General features: G+C 37.3%; 1 protein-coding gene across 3 annotated transcripts in view; it reads right to left on the minus strand.

Annotated features, from left to right (window-relative positions):
* The window catches only part of LOC126889827 (uncharacterized), a 787,508-nt gene that overhangs the window by 82,396 nt on the left and 682,637 nt on the right, over positions 1-22,475 (minus strand). For all 3 annotated transcript variants that reach the window (XM_050658511.1, XM_050658513.1, XM_050658512.1), the window contains 2 exons: positions 10,680-10,850; positions 463-703 (listed from right to left, as the gene is read on the minus strand). In XM_050658511.1, the coding sequence (XP_050514468.1) occupies positions 463-703; positions 10,680-10,850 (412 nt within the window). The remainder of the gene's footprint in view (positions 1-462; positions 704-10,679; positions 10,851-22,475) is intronic.

Below are 22,475 nucleotides of genomic sequence, written 5' to 3' on the forward strand. Positions count from 1 at the left end.
AAGTGGAAGATCAAGTTAATAGAGCAAACAGAGCCCCAAGTCGTCTGAATGAAACAATGTAAATAAGAATGCTAGAAACAGTAGAGATAAAAACCCTTCGAAAAATCGATGGTACGACACAATGGACAGAGCTAGAAGTACAGATATAAAACGGAGATGCAAGGTGGAGAACATTAATAACTGAGGCGAACAGACCAGTAGAATGGAACGACCACATAAGCCGAATGACAACAAATGGAGTAGGTGGTAAGGACGACGAGAGACGGTTCCCCAATAGGAAGATGATCAGGGGGAAGACCACGGAAACGATGGAACGATTACTTACTAGAGGCACATTGAGGAAACAGACCTCATGTTTACATAAAAAGAAGAAGATGCTTTCAGAAGTATGGGTATTACGTTTTTAAAGCTATTATGTATATCGAATTATTTTAATATTAATTTAAAAATGAATATACTTACCCACTTGTATTTTTGCCACTGATGTAGATTGCTGATCACAAATTGATGTAACTGGAAGATTCAACTTTCTCTCAAATTCACCTTGTCTGAAGAATTCATCGCATACCTTTGAGCTCCACTTCTTAGATATGTCCCATGGACGAGTGGGATTTGAAATATCTGCGCACTTTAGGGCAATTTGCATGATGAACTGCCTATGATGGGCCTCTCGCAAATCCAATGTGTCTTCGTCTAAATGTTTCTAAAAATTTAAAATACACCATTAATTAACAAAAGGAAGGTTAACTGTTCATGATTATAAAAAAAATTATTCGAAGTACGAAATATTTCGTCAGTGACGTCATCCCGTGTTACTGGAATAAATTAAATTATGTGCATTTTTCTATTGATATGAATTAACTGAAAACATTATCCCATGAGATAGTCAAATTTTGGTTATTTTTTGATTTTTAACAAGTGATAATATATGGGCAAGAAAATAGACGAACGTAATAATTATTATTGTTGCCTTTGTAAACTTCTTTTTGACTTAAATTAAAACTCCGCCAATGATCGTGGAAGTTGACGGAAGGGGGTGAATTTAGTAGCTCTTCCTTCATGTCTGACGTCATTGCTTGTCCCAGCCAGGATAAAGGAGGAGGGCTCATACAACCGTCGACCAGATCCCTTCCGTCGCCCAGGTCCCTTTAACCTCAGCGGCCGCTCCGCAATCCATTTCGTCCAATAATGAGCCTGCCAGTTATCATTATAAAATTCTCAATATTCCACGTATCTATGACACCCAGAGGAAGTTCTTCCAGCTGCTTAATACCCAAGAACTCCTTAAGGGTGTCTTAATTAACATCAAAATGACCCCTAAGGCGTGACCCGTCAAAATAGCCCGGTCAAAACAGCCCCGTCAAAAAAGCCCCGTCAAAATAGCCTGAACACAAAATAGCCTCGACAAAATAGCCCGCAAACAAAATAGCCCCGACAAAATAGATCGCACACAAAATAGCCCCGGCTAAAACAGCCTCTTATAAACAATTACATAATTATTTATACAAGGTGTCCAAAATTTTTTTTTATTTAAATTATTTGACAAAAAGGAAGAATGTATTTAATTTATTTAATTTAAAATTCATTTTACTGTTGCCCGAAAACAGAAAAAAATGTTTATATCATAAATAAACATTGATTTTCGCTTAACTTAAATGTTCAAACTTCCAAGAGGCAGGAAAGACAGGACTCGAGTTCTCTGAAAAGACCATTTTTACTTTATCGTACTACATACGCAGTATGAGTATAATAGATAAAGTTATAGGATCGTGCAAAAATTTTTTTTTCAGATTTCACTTTTTTTCGACGATTTGAGTCCACCTGAGTCTAAAAAGCAAATAAAAACGCTGGACGAAAGGGTCGCCCGAGAACTTTATCGTACCGATCTATTATCGTTATGGTACTAGATACTGGCATTCTATAAAAATAACAAAGTTACTCGTTATTTTGATATTTTAGAATTTAAAATTAGTTCATTTTTCTGAGAAATTAATAGCTTATATTATTTACATTTCATTCTATTTCGATTATGCCAGTCAAGATATTATCTCCGAATTCTATCCTACTGCATGGATTTTAAGGAAATTTTGGGAGTAGTCCAATCTCCTAATTCAAAGTCAATCCTATATACTATGGCGCTTTTATCATGGGGGCGGTTCCCACCAATTCTCAGGGGTGAAATATTTTTATTTTCGAATTACATGTAGAAAAAGGAAGATTTTTAAGAAAATTTAAAAATTCATTCTATAATTTGATCACATTTTCTACAAAAACCATTCATTTTAAACGTTCAACTTTTTGAAAGTAGAAGTAACACTATATTAAAAGGTATTGCAAAAGAAAAACAATACATTTAAATTATGTTGGATGGGGAGTTAAATGTATATACTTTTCATTTTTCCTTAAAGTACATTAGTCTTATATTTTTTTACACCATATCTCGCTTAATTTGTATGTAACCGACATTTAACGGTGCTCTTTTTAAAGGCCTTTTCAAACACTACAAAAGGTGTTGGTAGCATTATACACCTAAAACCTACCGTTCCTCTGTTATTTTAAGTTGAATACACCAATTTGAGCATGCACCAAAAAACAAACTATTTTCACCTACCATATCTATTTTTGTATTATAAATACAACATTTACGAATGAACGAATCTCTTTATTATTTATAATCTAAATAATGTTTTATATAGTGTTTTTAGTTCGATGCATAGTTTTTAAGGTATTCACAAAAAATCAGTCCGAAAAGGTGTCATTTTTCAATGAAAATGGCCAATTTTCAACTACGCATAACTCAAAAAGTATTGAGTTCTCAAAAAAAAGTATAGACCAGTTTTTGCTTAGACATAGGTTCTTTAGCCACTTCCGTGCTTATTTTGACCAACAAATTTTCCACCCCCTTGAAGAAGTGGGAACCGCCCCAAGATAAAAGCGCCATAGTATACAGGGTACATTTTGTTTCTTGAGCTATTCCCTACTTACTGTGAAAATATCAAGTACATCAATGTAGTAGGATGGAATTCGGAGCCAAATACCCTCATTGACTGCCCTACAATAATGCTCTGCTATGAACGCGTGAGAGAGGACACACATAAGATTATAGCAAAATTTCTATTTACCGTAACTTTTCGAGTTTTTGAGGTACAGCAACGAATTTTATGTCATTGGAAAGGTAATTTTGCATTCTTTCAAAATATGTAAAAATATACAGGGCGCATCTAAAAAGATTAAGATTTTTTATTCATTTCCGGTTCAACCGGAAGCCATATTTTTGGTAAAATTTATTGTGATAATAGATAATAAAGTACCATATATGTCTGCAAAATTTAAAATTTAAGTTTCTATTATGAAGGAAGTTACGGGCACTCAAACATTTTTTTATAAAAAATACATAACTCGCCTCCTATAGGGAGTTAAGAAATCTGACTAATGTCATTCAATTTAGCGATAGGATATCAAAAACATATCAAAAAATAAAAAAATTCCTTGGAGCCATTTTTGAGAAAATCTAGTTCAAATTTATGTCAAATTTTGACCCCTTAAATATAGGCAACCCGTAACTTTCTCTGAAAAACGATAACATTCTTCTTATAGCCCCATCTTTAAGCTATATAACGACGTTTTCAAATTAAACTTATCTTAAACAAGTTTTTAGATAGGTAGCGAAATGTGTCGGGTGGGCGGTCGGCCATGTTGGCCGCCATTTTGAATTTGGAAATGTCAAATTCCGTATTTTTATTTACCTATAGATGAGCTTACTTTGAGTTGAATTTCATTCATTTCGGTAAAAATTTGCAAAAATGGGCCCTAAATAACCCCCCTATTTCGGCCCCCCTTTGAGAGGTTTTTTTTAAAAGCTTAGTTTCTCGACAAAATTCTCTTAAACTTACTCATACCGAATTTCATCAAAATCGGTCCGGTAGTTTTTGCTGGGCGGTGGCGACATACGTACGTACGTACATACGTACGTACGTACGTACGTACATACTTCCGACATGTTTTTTTTATTTGCTTTTTAGACTCAGCGGGACTCAAAACGTCGAAAAAAAGTGAAATCTGAAAAAATTTTTTTTGCACGATCCTATAACTTTATCTATTATACTATACTACGTATATAGTACGATAAAGTAAAAAAACATGTCGGAAGTATGTACGTACGTATGTACGTACGTATGTCGCCACCGCCCAGCAAAAACTACTAGACCGATTTCGATGAAATTCGGTATGAGTAAGTTTAAGAGAATTTTGTCGAGAAACTAAGCTTTTGAAAAAAACCTCTCAAAGGGGGGCCAAAATAGGGGGGTTATTTGGGGCCCATTTTTGCAAATTTTGACCGAAACGAATGAAATTTAAGTTAAAGTTAGCTCATCGACAGGTAAATAGAATTACGGAATTTCACATTTCCAAATCCAAAATGGCGGCCAGCATGGCCGACCGCCCACCCGATACATTTCCCTACCAATCTAAAAACTTGTTTAAGATAAATTTAATTTGAAAAAACATTTGTATAGCTTAAAGATGGGGCTATAACAAGAATATTATCGTTTTTCAGAAAAGTTATGGGTTGCCTATATTTAAGGGGTCAAAATTTGACATAAGTTTGAACTAGATTTTCTCAAAAATGGCTCCAAGGAATTTATTTATTTTTTGATATGTTTTTGATATCCTATCGGTAAATTCAATAACATCAGTCAGATTTCTTAACTCCTCATAGGAGGGGAGTTATGAATTTTTTATAAAAAAATATTCGAGTGCCCGTAACTTCCTCTGTAATAGAAACTAAAATTTGAAATTTGGTAGACATATATAGTACGTTATTATCTATTAGCACAATAAATTTTATCTACAATATAGCTTCCGGTTGAACCGGAAATGAAAAAAAAATCTTAATATTTTAGATACGCCCTGTATATTTTTACACATTTTGAAATAATGTAAAATTACCTTTCCAATGACATAAAAGTCGTTGCTGTAACTCAAAAACTCGAAAAGTTACAGAAAATTGAAATTTTGCTAGAATCTTGTGTGTGTCCCCTCTCACGCGATTATAGCAGAGCATTATTATAGGGCAGTCGATGAGGGTATTTGGCTCCGAATTCCATCCTACTACATCGATGTACTTGATATTTTCACAGTAAGTAGGGAATAGCTCAAGAAATAAAATCTACCCTATATACTATGGCGCTTTTATCTTGGGGCAATTCCCACCCCTTCAAGTCGGTGGAAAATTTGTTGGTCAAAATAAGCATGGAAGTAGCTAGAGAACCTATTTTTAAGCAAAAACTGATCTATACTTTTTTTTGAGAACTCAATACTTTTTGAGTTATGCGTAGTTGAAAATTGGCCATTTTCATTAAAAAATGACACGTTTTCGGACGGTTTTTTGTGAATACCTTAAAAACTATGCATCAAACTAAAAACACTATATAAAATTTTTTTAGATTATAAATAAAAAAGAGATTCGTTCCTTCGTAAATTTTCTATTTATAATACAAAAAGAGATATGGTAGGTAAAAAGAGTTTGTTTTTTGGTGCATGCTCAAAGTGCTCATGCTTTTGTAGTGTTTGAAAAGGCCTTTAAAACGAGCACCGTTAAATGTCGGTTACATTCAAACTAAGCGAAATATGGTGCAAAAAAGATATGACTAATGTACTTTAAGGAAAAATGATAAGTACATACATTTAACCCCTCATTCACCACAATTTAAATGCATTGTTTTTCTTTTGCAATACCTCTTAATATAGTGTTATTTCTACTTTCAAAAAGTTGGACGGGTGAAAAAAATAAGATCAAATTATAGGGGGCATTTTTAAATTTTCTTAAAATTCTTTCTTTTGCTCCATGCAATTCGAAAATAAAAATGTTCTATCCCCGAGAAGTGGTGGGAACCGCCCCCATGATAAAAGCGCCATAGTATATAGTATAATATAGGATAGACTTTGAATTAGGAGATTTGGCTTTGGGCTACTCCCAAAATTTCATTACAATCCATGCAGTAAAATGCAAATATTGTAAACTATTAATTTCTCAGAAAAATGAACTAATTTGAAATGAAAGTATGACTAATATTCTATTGATTTATGCAATAATCTATAGTGTGTCCCCGAACATTTTCTCAAATGCAGGAATTAATGATGCGTAGACCCATAAAATATTTTCAAGTATACAAGGTGTTTCTAAAATATCAAAATAACGAGTAACTTTGTTATTTTTATAGAATGCCAGTATCTAGTACGATAACGATAATAGATCGGTACGATACAGTTCTCGGGCGGCCCTTCCGTCCAGCGTTTTATTTAATGTGGTTAAGATAAACATATGAATAGCGGATAATTACCATTTCCGAAAGAATATATTTTTAAGGAATTATTTCATGATGAATTCAGAAAGGAGATTTTTTGTCGGGGCTATTTTGTCGGCGGCCTATTATTCCGCGGCTATTTTGTCTGCAGGCTATTTTGTCGGAGCTATTTTGTGTGCGGGATATTATGTCGGGGCTATTTTGTCGGAGCTTTTTTGACGGGGCTATTTTGACGGGGTACCCCCTAAGGACCAATTAGCTTTTCTGAAGACCAACCATCAGGTTGATCTCAAAATCATAACCAAAAGGCTTCAGGACAGAACTGGGGAGCCCACCATAGTAATCAAGTCCAAAGGCTCGCGTCCTTCTCGTCCAGCTAGACCACAAAATAAGCCAACCAAATTTTCAGAATTCCAGATTGTCATCACTGATCTTGATCCAGGGCTAACCTACGAGGATCTCAGCCAAAACTTAATGAAGTGGATTTCCCCTTCAATAAATTACATCGAATAGTTTCAAGACGTAAAAACAAATCTACGAGGCTAGTCCGGTTGTACCTCGACTCCAAGGCTCACTTCAAAAAGGCATTATCTAAGGGCATCTGCATAGATGGCCTAATAAGACCTTGCGAAGCGCCTGGAACCCTTTCCATGGCCCGATCCACTTCCAAATATTGCAGCCGCTGCTGCAAAAGTGGTCACGACATCTCGAAATGCGAGCAACGCCAAGTGATCTGCCCTAGTTGCGGTAGAGGCGATCACAAGGCGACTGAGTGTTCCAATCAAGACAATCCTACCTGCCCTAATTGCAAGGGCAAACATCCTGCGTGGCACCCAAGCTGTCCTAAGAGACAAGAGGCGCTACTCACAGTCAAGGAGTACAAACCTCTTGCTGTCAAGAGGAGGACTCCCCCTACGACGCTAAGCGAGGAAGCCAAACTCATCATGCAATTTACCACTACGTTACTTCTGAACGCACTCCCTGATCGAAGGGGTTTCATCGGTAAATATTCCTCCGAGCTTTTCTCCGCACCTTTTTGCCACTCAATGGTGCCACACAACAGGAACAATAGGTTAGAAATAACCTATGTTTCTAACCACTAAATTTCCGCCACATTCAACTGTGTAGTGGGTACGGTCAACTGTCGGGGTATCAGTAGAAAAAGAGCCCTAATAAAACATCTACTTTTTGAAAATAATATTCAAATTCTCTCCTTAACTGATACCTTGTCTAAAACCACACCTAATTTCACAGGATATACTATCCTACCACGTTCCAAATGGCCAGCTTAGTCATGGAAATGGCTTACTAATCCACAATAGCATACCTACCTCTCCTCATACCCTTCCTCCACATATCCAATTTCCTGATATTGATTTCCTGGAAGTTGACATACACGTACAAAACAACACCACTATTACCATAATCTCGTAGGTACTATAAACATCCAAATCAGTCCCTTTCTGACCTGCTTGTAGAGTATTTCTCTTCACTCAATGCAGCAGTGTTAATGGGCGACTTGAATAGCAGACATACCCAATTCGGTGACATCTCCACAAATATTCATGGCAGAACACTATCCAACATGCTTTTCGGTCTGTCCATTTTCAGAGTCACCAATAATAATGTCACGTTTTCCAATCACATGGGGATGTCCATCGTTGACCATATCTTGTGCACAGACACACTTTTTGATTTGGTGGATGATGAATGTTTCATAGCTGATTCGATAACCTCTGACAATCTACCACTGTTAGTTAAGACTAACTTCACAGGACCTCCACAACCAAGAACTGCTATATACAAACAAGATTATCGTAAAGCTAAATGGGAACTTTTCCAAGATTATATCAATCATAACATTCCTCAGCTAGGTAATATGTCAACGACAAATGCCGTTGACACTGAGATCTCCAAAATTGAAAGTCTTCTACAAGAAGCTTCATCCCTTGCTATTCCAATTACAAAATACAATCCATATACTCCAACATTACAAAATTATGCTATTCCAATTACAAAATACAATCCATATACTCCAACATTACCTCCTAGAATAGTCACAAATATCAAAACAAAGCGACGATTACTCAGAGAGTATAAGCGATTCAGAGACCCTCTTATCAAAACAGAATACAACCGACTCTCGGCTTCCATTAGGCTGGAGGTTAATAGGCTGAAACAAGCACAGTGGGTGCGTGTTACCTCTGGTTTGGAATATCGAGACGGTAGAAAATTCTGGAACAATTTCAAAATCCTAACTAAGCAAAAGTCAAAACCACATTCACATCTCATTGTCAATGATATCATACCTAATAATCCTCGAGATAAGGCTGAAGCTTTCAAAAGCTCGCTTCAGACAGCCTTCATCTCACCAAATAACCCAAACTTTGATGAGCGACATAGACACGTTACCGAGTTAAGAGTGGAAGAAATACTCCGTACTCCTATCCAGAATATGGTAGCTTACCCTCGTCCGATGGTAGCTTCTGTGCAGGAGGAAACCGTCAGGCAGATGTGTAATATTGGCAAAAACACATCTCCTGGCCCTGATGGCATCCATAGAAGATGCATCAAAAAACTCCCAGAGAGTATTATCCCGCTGCTTACTCAAACAATCAATGCTTGTCTTAAGCTGTGCTACTTTCCAACCTCATGTAAAGTAGCCAGTACAGTCATGATTCTCAAACCACTAATATCTCTTACCAGACCAATATCTCTTCTTAACACTCTAGGTAAAGTCTATGAGAGGATCCGTAAGGAAAGACTCATAGAATTCCTAGATGCCAACCATATTCTCCCCAGTTTTCAATAGGGATTCAGAGCTGAACATTCCACGCAAAATGCATTGATTTAAGCAGCAACCTTCATTTCCAAAACTACTCACTTTCCGCACTAGTTAGGAAAAAATTCGTAAAAATTATTCTAAGAATAATAAGACAAAAGATATACGAAATCAATGACGGAACAGTTAAATATGAAAGTATCCGGTTGTTTTGTTCAGTAGTATATTACTAAAGTTAAACAATAAATAGGTATATACTGATGGCCAAAAAAATGCAACGCTTTGTACACGGTTATTTATTTGGATCAAAAGTATTTCTTTGTAAGTCTTATCTAAGCCAGTCTTATCTAAGGTCTTATCTAATGACACAGTTTTTACCTCGTTATCTTTTCTTTAACTGAAGTTTTTTTCTTCTTTTTTCGCAAAAACGAAAATGATTAATTTTATGTATTTAACTTTAGTTTATTTGTAATTTTTAGTCATTTTGGATTGCTTTTGATTAACCCAAAAAAATTAAAATGCCAAGAGTATGCGACCGTCAGCCATTTCGTCATTTATGCGACTTCGAAAAAGGACGAACTGTAGTCATGAAAGAGGCCGGTTTTAGTTTACGGAAAATTTCACGAAAAATTGAAGCAGATCCATCAACGGTAGTAAGAGTTTTGAGGAGGTGGTCCAATGATGAGACTTATCGGCGTCGTGGAGGGTCTGGACGTAGGTACTCGGGACGTACTAGAATATTGTAATGTCGTGAACTGCGCCATCTTAGACTTCTTGCTCTCAGAAAAAACGGGACAGTGTACACCAAGTAAGAGATGATTTAGTTGCAGCTACAGGAAGGGTAGTCTGAAGAAGAACAGTTAATCAATGATTACTTGGAATGAAACTGAGAGCTTACCGTCTGTACTTGGTGTTACCTTTGACACCACAGCATAAGGCTCGACGCTTCGAATGGTGCAGAGCTCGAAAAAACTGGAATGGCCAATGGAATTTTGTCTGCTTCAGTGATAGATCTAGATTTTTTTGGGTGGCTCTGATGGACGCATAAGGGTATGACGTTTTTGAGGTGAGAAATGAAATATCCACTTGGCTGTTGAACGTCATACAGCAAGACAACCAAGCATTATGGTATGGAGTGCTATATGCTTGGGAAGCAGATCACCTCAAGTTTTTATTAACGGCATTCTGACAGCTGGACGATATATTGCTGAAGTACTGCAACCGGTTTTACTTCCCTACCTACAAACCATTCCAAATGCGATCTTTCAAGAGGAAACCATGGAGTTTCCATGATTTTCCATGAACACCAAGATCAGCTGATTTGTCACCCATCAAACATGTGTGAGATATGGTAGGCCAAAATCTAAATCGAGTGCCACGTCCTCCAGAAAACTTAGAAGACCTGTGGCATGCCACAAGCAGAATTTAATTGTTATTCATTTTTTGACGAAAATGACGTTGTAAATTTGTTTATATTATTAAATAATAAGAATATTATAATGTATACTTCCATAAATATATATTTAAAAAAATATTTGTATTTCTAGGTGCTGCATTTTTTTTGGCCATCAGTATATGATTTGATTACTTACTTTAAATTGCGTGAGGAATTCGTTTTGTCTATTGATATCCGTTGCTAAAATTAGATCTCGAATTTGTTGTTCCAATTCTGATCTATAAGGGGTTAATTGTTCAGCAACTCCACTTTCTAAGAGACAACCAACTGCTGACCTCCAGTGATGATTTTCAAGAACTGATTTATTCTAAAACAGAATTTTAAATTGTTAACTAATTATTAAATAAGAAGATGTCGTTATTAAAATTATTATAACAAAACTGATGTATTTTGTAGCTATTCATATACACTAAAAAAGTGAAATAATAGGATTTTCACAAGTGATTAAAATAATTACTAGCAGGTCATTTGCAATCTTCAAAGCAAAGTTTCACTTACAAGAGTTACATCATTTAAAAAAATACTTATAGTAAAGAAGATAGTGCGGAAACTGACTGTTGACCAAAAATGGGGAAAAATTCAACATGCCCTAGTGTCAGTTGGTAAAGAAACCCTCAAACCACTTGGAGAAAAAACAAAACCTTGGATGACAGTAGAAATTCTTCAACTTATGGAAGAACAAAGAAAACATAAAGCAAACGACCCGAATAAATACAAAGAAATTCAGAAAAACATCGGAAAGGAAATTCGAGAGGCAAAAGAGAGGTGACTCTCCGACAGATGCAAAGAAATAGAAGATCTGGATAAAAGGTATGATAACTTTAATTTACACAAAAAAATCAAAGAAATGACAGATTCTAGAAAAAGCACAAGAACGAATACCCTTAAAAATTATAAAGGGGATATTATTACTGATGTGAAGGAGAGATTGTGTCACTGGACCAATTATTACATCCAACAACTATTTAATGATAAAAGAGAAGAACTGTGATTAGAAAGCACAGAGGATACCGGACCACCAATATTAAGAGAAGAAGTCATCCATGCCATTAAAAACACAAAAGAGGGTAAAGCTACTGGACCAGATGATGTGCTCATCGAATTATTAAAACTTATTGATGAAGATGTTATTGATGTAATGGTTCAACTCTTTAATCTAATATATCACACTGTCACAATCCCCAGACAATGGCTGCAATCGACCTTTGTAGCAATTCCCAAAAAGTCAAGTGCAACAACCTGCTTAGATCACAGAACAATATCTTTAATGAGTCACACACTTAATACATTTTTGAAAATAATACACAGCAGAATTGTTAAAACTCTTGAATATGAAATTAGTGACACACAATTTGGTTTAATGCTTTGTTTAGCTTCAATGTGCTGGCCCAGAGATGCATTGACATGAATCAGGATATGTATTTATGTTTTGTAGACTTTGAAAAGACATTTGATAAGTTCAACATAAAAAGCAAAAATATATATTAAAAAGCAAAAATATTGACAGTCGTGATATAAAAATTATATCTAATATATATTAGAATCAAACTGCCAATGTAAGAGTTGACAACCAGGACACCCAAGATATCAAAATACAGAGACGAGTCCGTCAGGGTTGCGTGCTGTCTCCACTACTCTTCAATGTCTACAGTGAAGCGGTATTTCAAGAAGCGCTCTCAGATTCAATAGAAGGTAAATCTATCAATGGAGAAGATTTGAACAACTTACGTTTTGCAGACGATAGAGTAATAATAACGGATAACAACAATGATTTACAGAACGTAATGCAACGCATTAGGGAACGCTGTCATGAGTACGGACTGAAGATGAATTTAAAGAAAACTAAATGCATGATCGTGTCTAAATCAGCACACGCAAACATCGAATTGACTATTGAAGATACTGTAATTGAGAGTGTGGATAACTACAAATAAGAAACATGGAGAACGTCAATTGTAGACCAAATCAAAGAAATTAAGACACGTATCTAAATAGCATGTCCGTGTCTTTGGAGAACAAAATTTTCTAACATTTAAACACCTATGTCAAACAACTGACTGGGACTTCCGCTCTGTTGATGTCGACATCGAGTTTTCTAGATTCATAAAGCTATTGTCTGGTCTGACATACGAATCCTTTCCTCTTAGGCCCATCAAAACTAAACATCGTAAACCCGGGTCAACTGGAGGTCTACGTATATCTGAAAAGAACATGCGCTCATTATCGTACCTAAAAAAATTCTCGGACAACATATCCTTCCATGATTACGTTAGGCTTTACAGGAAAATTTACCATAAAGCCATAAAGACCGCCAAGGAAATTTATTATAATGCAAGGCTGGCTAAATCAGGTAATGTTGCTAAGGAAACGTGGTCTATCGTAAATGAACTGAGAGATAAGACTTCTTCTCCCACCACAATCCCGACTTCTCCTGAGACCCTGAACAATTACTTTGTAAATGTGGCAAAAAATTTAACAAATACTATACCTCCTTCTCATGATCCGATTTCATATCTTTCGCATAAGAATGTAAATAGTTTCCTTTTTACACCCATAGTATTAAGTGAACTACGCTCTACAATAAATGACATTAAAAATAAATCGTCATCTGGGACTGATGGCCTCACTCTTAAAATGTTTTCTGCTCTACCTGATTGCACTTTAAACCATCTTACTACCTTAATAAACAGGTCATTCAAACTGGAGTTTTTCCAAGCTGCCTTAAGACAGCGATAATTATTCCTATACACAAAGGAGGCGATAAAGAGCTTGCTTCGAATTATCGTCCTATTGCACTCCTGCCCACGTTGTCGAAGATAATTGAAAGTCTGGTTAAAAAAAGAATTTTATCTTTTCTGTTGAAATACAAATTGCTTACTCCAAATCAATTTGGATTTCTGAGTGACAAATGCACGAATGATCGATCATGTTTACTCCAGTCTAAACAACCATCACTCTACAGCAACAATTTTCTGTGATTTCTCTAAAGCATTCGATTGTGTAAACCATAACATCTTGACTGACAAATTACAGCACTATGGATTTAGGGGAAAGGCTCTTAAATGGCTTAAATCATATCTTAATAAAAGAAGTCAGTTTGTAAGGGTTGACACGAAGACGTCTTCTTGCATGCCATTAGGATGTGGGGTACCTCAGGGTTCAGTTCTAGGCCCTATATTGTTTCTGATATACATAAATGATATCTCCAGTCTGAACATTAAAGGTAAAATATGTCTCTTTGCAGATGATACTAGTATTACTTGGAGTAACACGGATATTATGGATCTTCGCAATACCATAGCTACAGACCTAGTCACCATTAAATCGTGGTGCGATTCGAATCTCCTGTTATTTAACGTTTCTAAAACCAAAGTCCTACCTTACAACAGTATGATGCAACCTTTAGTACTTAATAACAACAGTCTAGAGGTAGTTGAATCGGTGAAGTTCTTAGGGCTTATTGTGGATAAGTCTCTAAAATGGAACTTGCACATTGATGCCTTACACAAAAAATTAAGTTCTGCTTGTTTTGCGCTAAGATCAGTTGCTACGGAAATGAATTTGTCAACATCTAGGACCGTTTATTATGCCCTTTTTAAGTCTCATCTTCGGTACGCCCTTCCATTCTGGGGTAAGTGTTGTGCGATTCAATTTGAGCGTATTTTTAAACTACAAAAGAGAGCTCTTCGTTACTCCCTGAGACTCAATAGCAGAGTTCATTACCAAGAATTCTTTAAAAAATTTAAAATATTAACTCTTCCTTCTTTGTTTGTTTTTGAATCCGTTTGTTTAATCCGCAAACATGCATCAGAAGGTCCAGAGAGACCCACTCACAACTATCCCCCTAGAAACGTGGAGCATAATCTTTATCTGCCAACCCCACGGTCTGAGCTGGTTAAGTGCTCTATACTATACAATTCGAGAAAAATGCACAATCACCTGCCATCTAACATCAAATCTATTACAGCATTTCCCGCTTTTCGCAAGGCCTTGAAAGCTTATTTGCTAGATAGAGCTTTTTATACAGTGAATGACTTTTTTATAAACGATTTGAATTCAGCAAAATGACTTGCAGGATTATTACTTTCGAGTACTTTTGTACATATTTGTAGCGGCATAGAACTTTTGATTTACTTTCCCTTTCCCTTTTCCTTGTTCGCCTTCTTTTTGCTCTGACGTTGTATACATATTGTTTGCAAAATTTTTAATTTTTTAATGTGTACTTAATAACTGTAAAATTATATTAAGTAGTATAACTCACGCCATTTACTTGGTGTCTGTTTCTGTTTTTGTTTTGTTTGTAGTTTTTTATTATTTTTTGTTTTTTATTGTATTTTTTATTTTGTATAAGCTTTGTCCACAAATTGGTAAAATTTTATGACAATAAAGCATACCATACCATAGCACGTGCATCATCCATTCAACTTAAGAAGTTTCTTTGTTGTCGGGATATAAGGTTAGAACTACGCCTAAGGATGCTTCGGTGTTACGTGTTCTCTACTCTTCTTTATGGCTTGGAAGCGTGGACATTAAAACAAGTCCATCTGAATAAGTTGATCGTCTTTGAATATTGGTGTTACAGAAGAATCCTACGAATATCTTGGATTCAAAGAATGTCAAACGTGGAAGTAACTAGAACGATAGGAAATAAACCGGAAATAATATTAACTATCAAAAGACGAACACTTAGTACTTGGGACAGGTGATGATAGGGCAAAAATACTCATTATTACAAATTATTATGCAAGGTAAAATCCGAGGAAAGCGAGGTGTGGGAAGACGAAGAACATCCTGGCTTAAGAACTTAAAGGAATGGTTCGAATGCAGCAGTGCAGAGCTATTTAGAGCGGCAGTCAACAGGATCCGAATTGCCATGATGATTTCCAACCTTCGATAGAAGATGGAACTTACAGAAGAAGAATACTACTTATAGTATGGCATGATTAGACCCAAACCCTGACATCCAAAGTAAAAGTTATCCTTCAACACCAAATTGTTCTATATGGTGCATCTATAAATCAGTAAAAAAGTTACATTATTTCCAGCGCCGGGTTGGAGTTAGTTTTTTACGTTTTTTGCAAATATTTCGAAAACTATGCGGTTTAGCGTGAACAATGTTCTATACAAAAATGTTCTACGTTAAATTTAAAACAAAAAAAAAAGATCTGATGTATAATAATTGTTCTAAAATCAACAGTCTCGGAGTTACGAAGGTTGTAAAAGTGGAAGTTTTCTATATTGTTTATATTTTTTGGGAAAATTATAATATTATTACCGAGGAAACTAATTTCTTTAACAGGATTGTGTTTTGTAAATGTAATTTGCTATTTCAGTGGTCGGTGGTATGTTATTGATAAGCCCTTGAAGGGACGTCAACATCACCACCTTCTTAAGTGGCGCTACTTTTTAAGGTAAAAGAGGCTTCCACAGGCCTAGGCCATATAAACCTGTGGTACGGAGAAACCCACTCTGAACTTTCTATGGACAATGTAGCATGAGTATCTTTCCAACAGTAAATTCTAACAAAATAAGACTAAGTTTTCACTCTAATGGCATATAAAACAACACAATGCCATTCTACACCCCACCAGAATGAAAACAATGAGAACCTTCTCTGGTTACACCTCCGAGGCTTCTACAATTTGCAAGCCATACGGATGCTGAGATTAAGGAAGATGAGGGAATTCTACAATTTACAATTCACGTCCCATCTGCTCAGCGCGGTAAAGTTCCAACGAGAATGGTTCCCTTCGTACTCCAATAAGAGTAAATGTAAATCAAAATAAATAACCATTTTCAATTTCGTTGCAAAACGAAAATACAGCCGAACCATATTCTAGTCCAATCAGAGAGTGCAGCAAGCACCCCTACCGGTTTCGAAACTTATTAGTCTCTCATCAGGAAGCACATATCAGAGAGAGAGCAGCATATGTGCCTCCTGATGAGAGACTAATAAGTTTCGAAACCGGTAGGGGTGCTTGCTGCACTCTCTATGGAATTATAAGGGAATTATAATTATCATTCTCTAAGGGAACCATTCTCTATGGAACTATACCGCGCTGAGCACATGGGACGTGAATTGTAAATTGTAGAATTCCCTCATCTTCCTTAGTCTCAGCATCCGTATGGCTTGCAAATTGTAGAAGCCTCGGTGGTGTAACCAGAGAAGGTTCCCATTGTTTTCATTCTGGTGGGGTGTAGAATGGCATTGTGTTGTTTTATATACCATTAGAGTGAAAACTTAGTCTTTTTGCTAGCAGTTGCCGCTAGGGTATCTATGCCATTTCGTTCGTTGCAATCCGGGACTGCACGCTGGGGTTTGTTTTGGTTGGATCAGAGAGAGTAGCATATGTGCCACCTGATGAGAGACTAATAAGTTTCGAAACCGGTAGGGGTGCTTGCTGCAATCTCTGATTGGACTAGAATATGGTTCGGCTGTATTTTCGTTTTGCAACGAAATTGAAAATGGTTATTAATTTTGATTTACATTTACTCTTATTGGAGTACGAAGGGAACCATTCTCGTTGGAACTTTACCGCTCTGAGCAGATGGGACGTGAATTGTAAATTAAAGAATTCCCTCATCTTCCTTAGTCTCAGCATCCGTATGGCTTGCAAATTGTAGAAGCCTCGGAGGTGTAACCACAGAAGGTTCCCATTGTTTTCATTCTGGTGGGGTGTAGAATGGCATTGTGTTGTTTTATATGCCATTAGAGTGAAAACTTAGTCTTTTTGCTAGCAGTTTCCGCTAGGGCATCTATGCCATTTCGTTCGTTGCAATTCGGGACTGCACGCTGGGGTTTGTTTTGGTTGGATTAGGGAAAGCAGCATATGTGCCTCCTGATGAGAGACTAATGAGTTTCGAAACCGGTAGGGGTGCTTGCTGCACTCTCTGATTGGACTAGCATATGGTTCGGCTGTATTTTCGTTTTGCAACGAAATTGAAAATGGTTATTCATTTTGTCCAACAAAATAATTTTAAATACCCAAAATATTTCTTGCATAATAATGTTGAGTGCAATGAGTTTCAAGTAAACTTATTCATCCCTTAAATTAAACTTATTCATTAGTTTCAGTCCTCTTTAAATACAACATCCTCATCTTCTACATCTTCGTCTGTGATTGATGTGCCCCTATTATCACACCTAAGCCCGATCAATTGCTGCATATGCTTAAGCAGTTTAGACCACTCTTTCTACACTCACAGTTACGGATGCATTCATCTTTGCAACTACACAATATTAGGGAAAGTAATTCCTCGGGAACTTCAGCACATACTGTTGTAATTGGTGTCAGGTGTTAGTTAATCTTCTTCCAACCCCACTCGAGCGGATCCTTCTTCTCAATCAGCCACTGCTGTACATGGTGGTAAGTTCAGAACGAATGCTGGCTGGACTCTCCTGAAGTGGTCGTAGTGCAGCTAACTTGAGCAAAGAATGTGTAGGCTGCTTTGCAATAGCATTCAAGTAAGACTGGTAGCGAAAACAATCTAGATTTTCCATGTTCCTGGCATCAAACATAGCAAGAAAGAAATACTTTCCGGCGTCAGCTACTGCACTGGGTCAGCTTTGGGGTCGTTGAAGACTAGAAGTTTTCTACGAAGAGCGTCGTTGGCTTACACTTTCCTATACCGTGTAATTTTCTTCTTCTTCCTCAAAATGGTGTAACTTTTGACTGAACAATATATGAAACATGAAGAACAATTTGGTGTTGGGAAAAAACTTTTACTTTATGTCTGGGTTAGGTCTTTTTTTGGACCAATTGTATCATACTATTAATGTTGTTAATAAATATGCCGTTTAATGTAATACCACCGTTTTAAGACATACTGCTACTGTCTAGTTCCAATACAGATCAGCGATAACTCTTATGTCCTTGGCATCCAATCCTAACTCTTGTAGATATTGTAACATTAGTTCTTGTCTTACGTTGTCGAATGCTTTCTCATAATTGATGAAAAGAGGAAAACTTCTTTGACCTAAACAATTCTGTATTAAAAATGAATAACCATTTTCAATTTCGTTGCAAAACGAAAATACAGCCGAACCATATTCCAGTCCAATCAGAGATTGCAGCAAGCACCTCTACCGGTTTCGAAACTTATTAGTCTCTCATCAGGAGGCACATATGTTGCTCTCCCTGATCCAACCAAAACAAAACCCCAGCGTGCAGTCCCGGATTGCAACGAACGAAATGGCATAGATGCCCTAGCGGCAACTGCTACAACAAGACTAAGTTTTCACTCTAATGGCATATAAAACAACATAATGCTATTCTACACCCCACCAGAATGAAAACAATGAGAACCTTCTCTGGTTACACCTCCGAGGCTTCTACAATTTGCAAGCCATACGGATGCTGAGATTAAGGAAGATGAGGGAATTCTACAATTTACAATTCACGTCCCATCTGCTCAGCGCGGTAAAGTTCCAACGAGAATGGTTCCCTTCGTACTCCAATAAGAGTAAATGTAAATCAAAATAAATAACCATTTTCAATTTCGTTGCAAAACGAAAATACAGCCGAACCATATTCTAGTCCAATCAGAGAGTGCAGCAAGCACCCCTACCGGTTTCGAAACTTATTAGTCTCTCATCAGGAGGCACATATCAGAGAGAGAGCAGCATATGTGCCTCCTGATGAGAGACTAATAAGTTTCGAAACCGGTAGGGGTGCTTGCTGCACTCTCTGATTGGACTAGAATATGGTTCGGATGTATTTTCGTTTTGCAACGAAATTGAAAATGGTTATTCATTTTGATTTACATTTACTCTTATTGGAGTACGAAGGGAACCATTCTCTATGGAACTATACCGCGCTAAGCAGATGGGACGTGAATTGTAAATTGTAGAATTCCCTCATCTTCCTTAGTCTCAGCATCCGTATGGCTTGCAAATTGTAGAAGCCTCGGAGGTGTAACCAGAGAAGGTTCCCATTGTTTTCATTCTGGTGCGGTGTAGAATGGCATTGTGTTGTTTTATATGCCATTAGAGTGAAAACATAGTCTTTTTGCTAGCAGTTGCCGCTAGGGTATCTATGCCATTTCGTTCGTTGCAATCCGGGACTGCACGCTGGGGTTTGTTTTGGTTGGATCAGAGAGAGTAGCATATGTGCCACCTGATGAGAGACTAATAAGTTTCTAAACCGGTAGGGGTGCTTGCTGCAATCTCTAATTGGACTAGAATATGGTTCGGCTGTATTTTCGTTTTGCAACGAACTTGAAAATGGTTATTAATTTTGATTTACATTTACTCTTATTGGAGTACTAAGGGAACCATTCTCGTTGGAACTTTACCGCTCTGAGCAGATGGGACGTGAATTGTAAATTAAAGAATTCCCTCATCTTCCTTAGTCTCAGCATCCGTATGGCTTGCAAATTGTAGAAGCCTCGGAGGTGTAACCAGAGAAGGTTCCCATTGTTTTCATTCTGGTGGGGTGTAGAATGGCATTGTGTTGTTTTATATGCCATTAGAGTGAAAACTTAGTCTTTTTGCTAGCAGTTTCCGCTAGGGCATCTATGCCATTTCGTTCGTTGCAATCCGGGACTGCACGCTGGGGTTTGTTTTGGTTGGATTAGGGAAAGCAGCATATGTGTCTCCTGATGAGAGACTAATAAGTTTCGAAACCGGTAGGGGTGCTTGCTGCACTCTCTGATTGGACTAGAATATGGTTCGGCTGTATTTTCGTTTTGCAACGAAATTGAAAATGGTTATTCATTTTGATTTACATTTACTCTTATTGGAGTACGAAGGGAACCATTCTCTATGGAACTATACCGCGCTGAGCAGATGGGACGTGAATTGTAAATTGTAGAATTCCCTCATCTTCCTTAGTCTCAGCATCCGTATGGCTTGCAAATTGTAGAAGCCTCGGAGGTGTAACCAGAGAAGGTTCCCATTGTTTTCATTCTGGTGCGGTGTAGAATGGCATTGTGTTGTTTTATATACCATTAGAGTGAAAACTTAGTCTTTTTGCTAGCAGTTGCCGCTAGGGTATCTATGCCATTTCGTTCGTTGCAATCCGGGACTGCACGCTGGGGTTTGTTTTGGTTGGATCAGAGAGAGTAGCATATGTGCCACCTGATGAGAGACTAATAAGTTTCGAAACCGGTAGGGGTGCTTGCTGCAATCTCTGATTGGACTAGAATATGGTTCGGCTGTATTTTCGTTTTGCAACGAAATTGAAAATGGTTATTCATTTTGATTTACATTTACTCTTATTGGAGTACGAAGGGAACCATTCTCTATGGAACTATACCGCGCTGAGCAGATTGGACGTGAATTGTAAATTGTAGAATTCCCTCATCTTCCTTAGTCTCAGCATCCGTATGGCTTGCAAATTGTAGAAGCCTCGGTGGTGTAACCAGTGAAGGTTCCAATTGTTTTCATTCTGGTGCGGTGTAGAATGGCATTGTGTTGTTTTATATACCATTAGAGTGAAAACTTAGTCTTTTTGCTAGCAGTTGCCGCTAGGGTATCTATGCCATTTCGTTCGTTGCAATCCGGGACTGCACGCTGGGGTTTGTTTTGGTTGGATCAGAGAGAGTAGCATATGTGCCACCTGATGAGAGACTAATAAGTTTCGAAACCGGTAGGGGTGCTTGCTGCAATCTCTGATTGGACTAGAATATGGTTCGGCTGTATTTTCGTTTTGCAACGAAATTGAAAATGGTTATTCATTTTGATTTACATTTACTCTTATTGGAGTACGAAGGGAACCATTCTCTATGGAACTATACCGCGCTGAGCAGATGGGACGTGAATTGTAAATTGTAGAATTCCCTCATCTTCCTTAGTCTCAGCATCCGTATGGCTTGCAAATTGTAGAAGCCTCGGTGGTGTAACCAGAGAAGGTTCCCATTGTTTTCATTCTGGTGGGGTGTAGAATGGCATTGTGTTGTTTTATATACCATTAGAGTGAAAACTTAGTCTTTTTGCTAGCAGTTGCCGCTAGGGTATCTATGCCATTTCGTTCGTTGCAATCCGGGACTGCACGCTGGGGTTTGTTTTGGTTGGATCAGAGAGAGTAGCATATGTGCCACCTGATGAGAGACTAACAAGTTTCGAAACCGGTAGGGGTGCTTGCTGCAATCTCTGACTGGACTAGAATATGGTTCGGCTGTATTTTCGTTTTGCAACGAAATTGAAAATGGTTATTAATTTTGATTTACATTTACTCTTATTGGAGTACGAAGGGAACCATTCTCGTTGGAACTTTACCGCTCTGAGCAGATGGGACGTGAATTGTAAATTAAAGAATTCCCTCATCTTCCTTAGCCTCAGCATCCGTATGGCTTGCAAATTGTAGAAGCCTCGGAGGTGTAACCACAGAAGGTTCCCATTGTTTTCATTCTGGTGGGGTGTAGAATGGCATTGTGTTGTTTTATATGCCATTAGAGTGAAAACTTAGTCTTTTTGCTAGCAGTTTCCGCTAGGGCATCTATGCCATTTCGTTCGTTGCAATCCGGGACTGCACGCTGGGGTTTGTTTTGGTTGGATTAGGGAAAGCAGCATATGTGCCTCCTGATGAGAGACTAATAAGTTTCGAAACCGGTAGGGGTGCTTGCTGCACTCTCTGATTGGACTAGAATATGGTTCGGCTGTATTTTCGTTTTGCAACGAAATTGAAAATGGTTATTCATTTTGTCCAACAAAATAATTTTAAATACCCAAAATATTTCTTGCATAATAATGTTGAGTGCAATGAGTTTCAAGTAAACTTATTCATCCCTTAAATTAAACTTATTCATTAGTTTCAGTCCTCTTTAAATACAACATCCTCATCTTCTACATTTTCGTCTGTGATTGATGTGCCCCTATTATCACACCTAAGCCCGATCAATTGCTGCATATGCTTAAGCAGTTTAGACCACTCTTTCTACACTCACAGTTACGGATGCATTCATCTTTGCAACTACACAATATTAGGGAAAG

The sequence above is a fragment of the Diabrotica virgifera genome, chromosome 8 (assembly GCF_917563875.1).
Source record: "Diabrotica virgifera virgifera chromosome 8, PGI_DIABVI_V3a".
NCBI lineage: Eukaryota > Metazoa > Arthropoda > Insecta > Coleoptera > Chrysomelidae > Diabrotica > Diabrotica virgifera.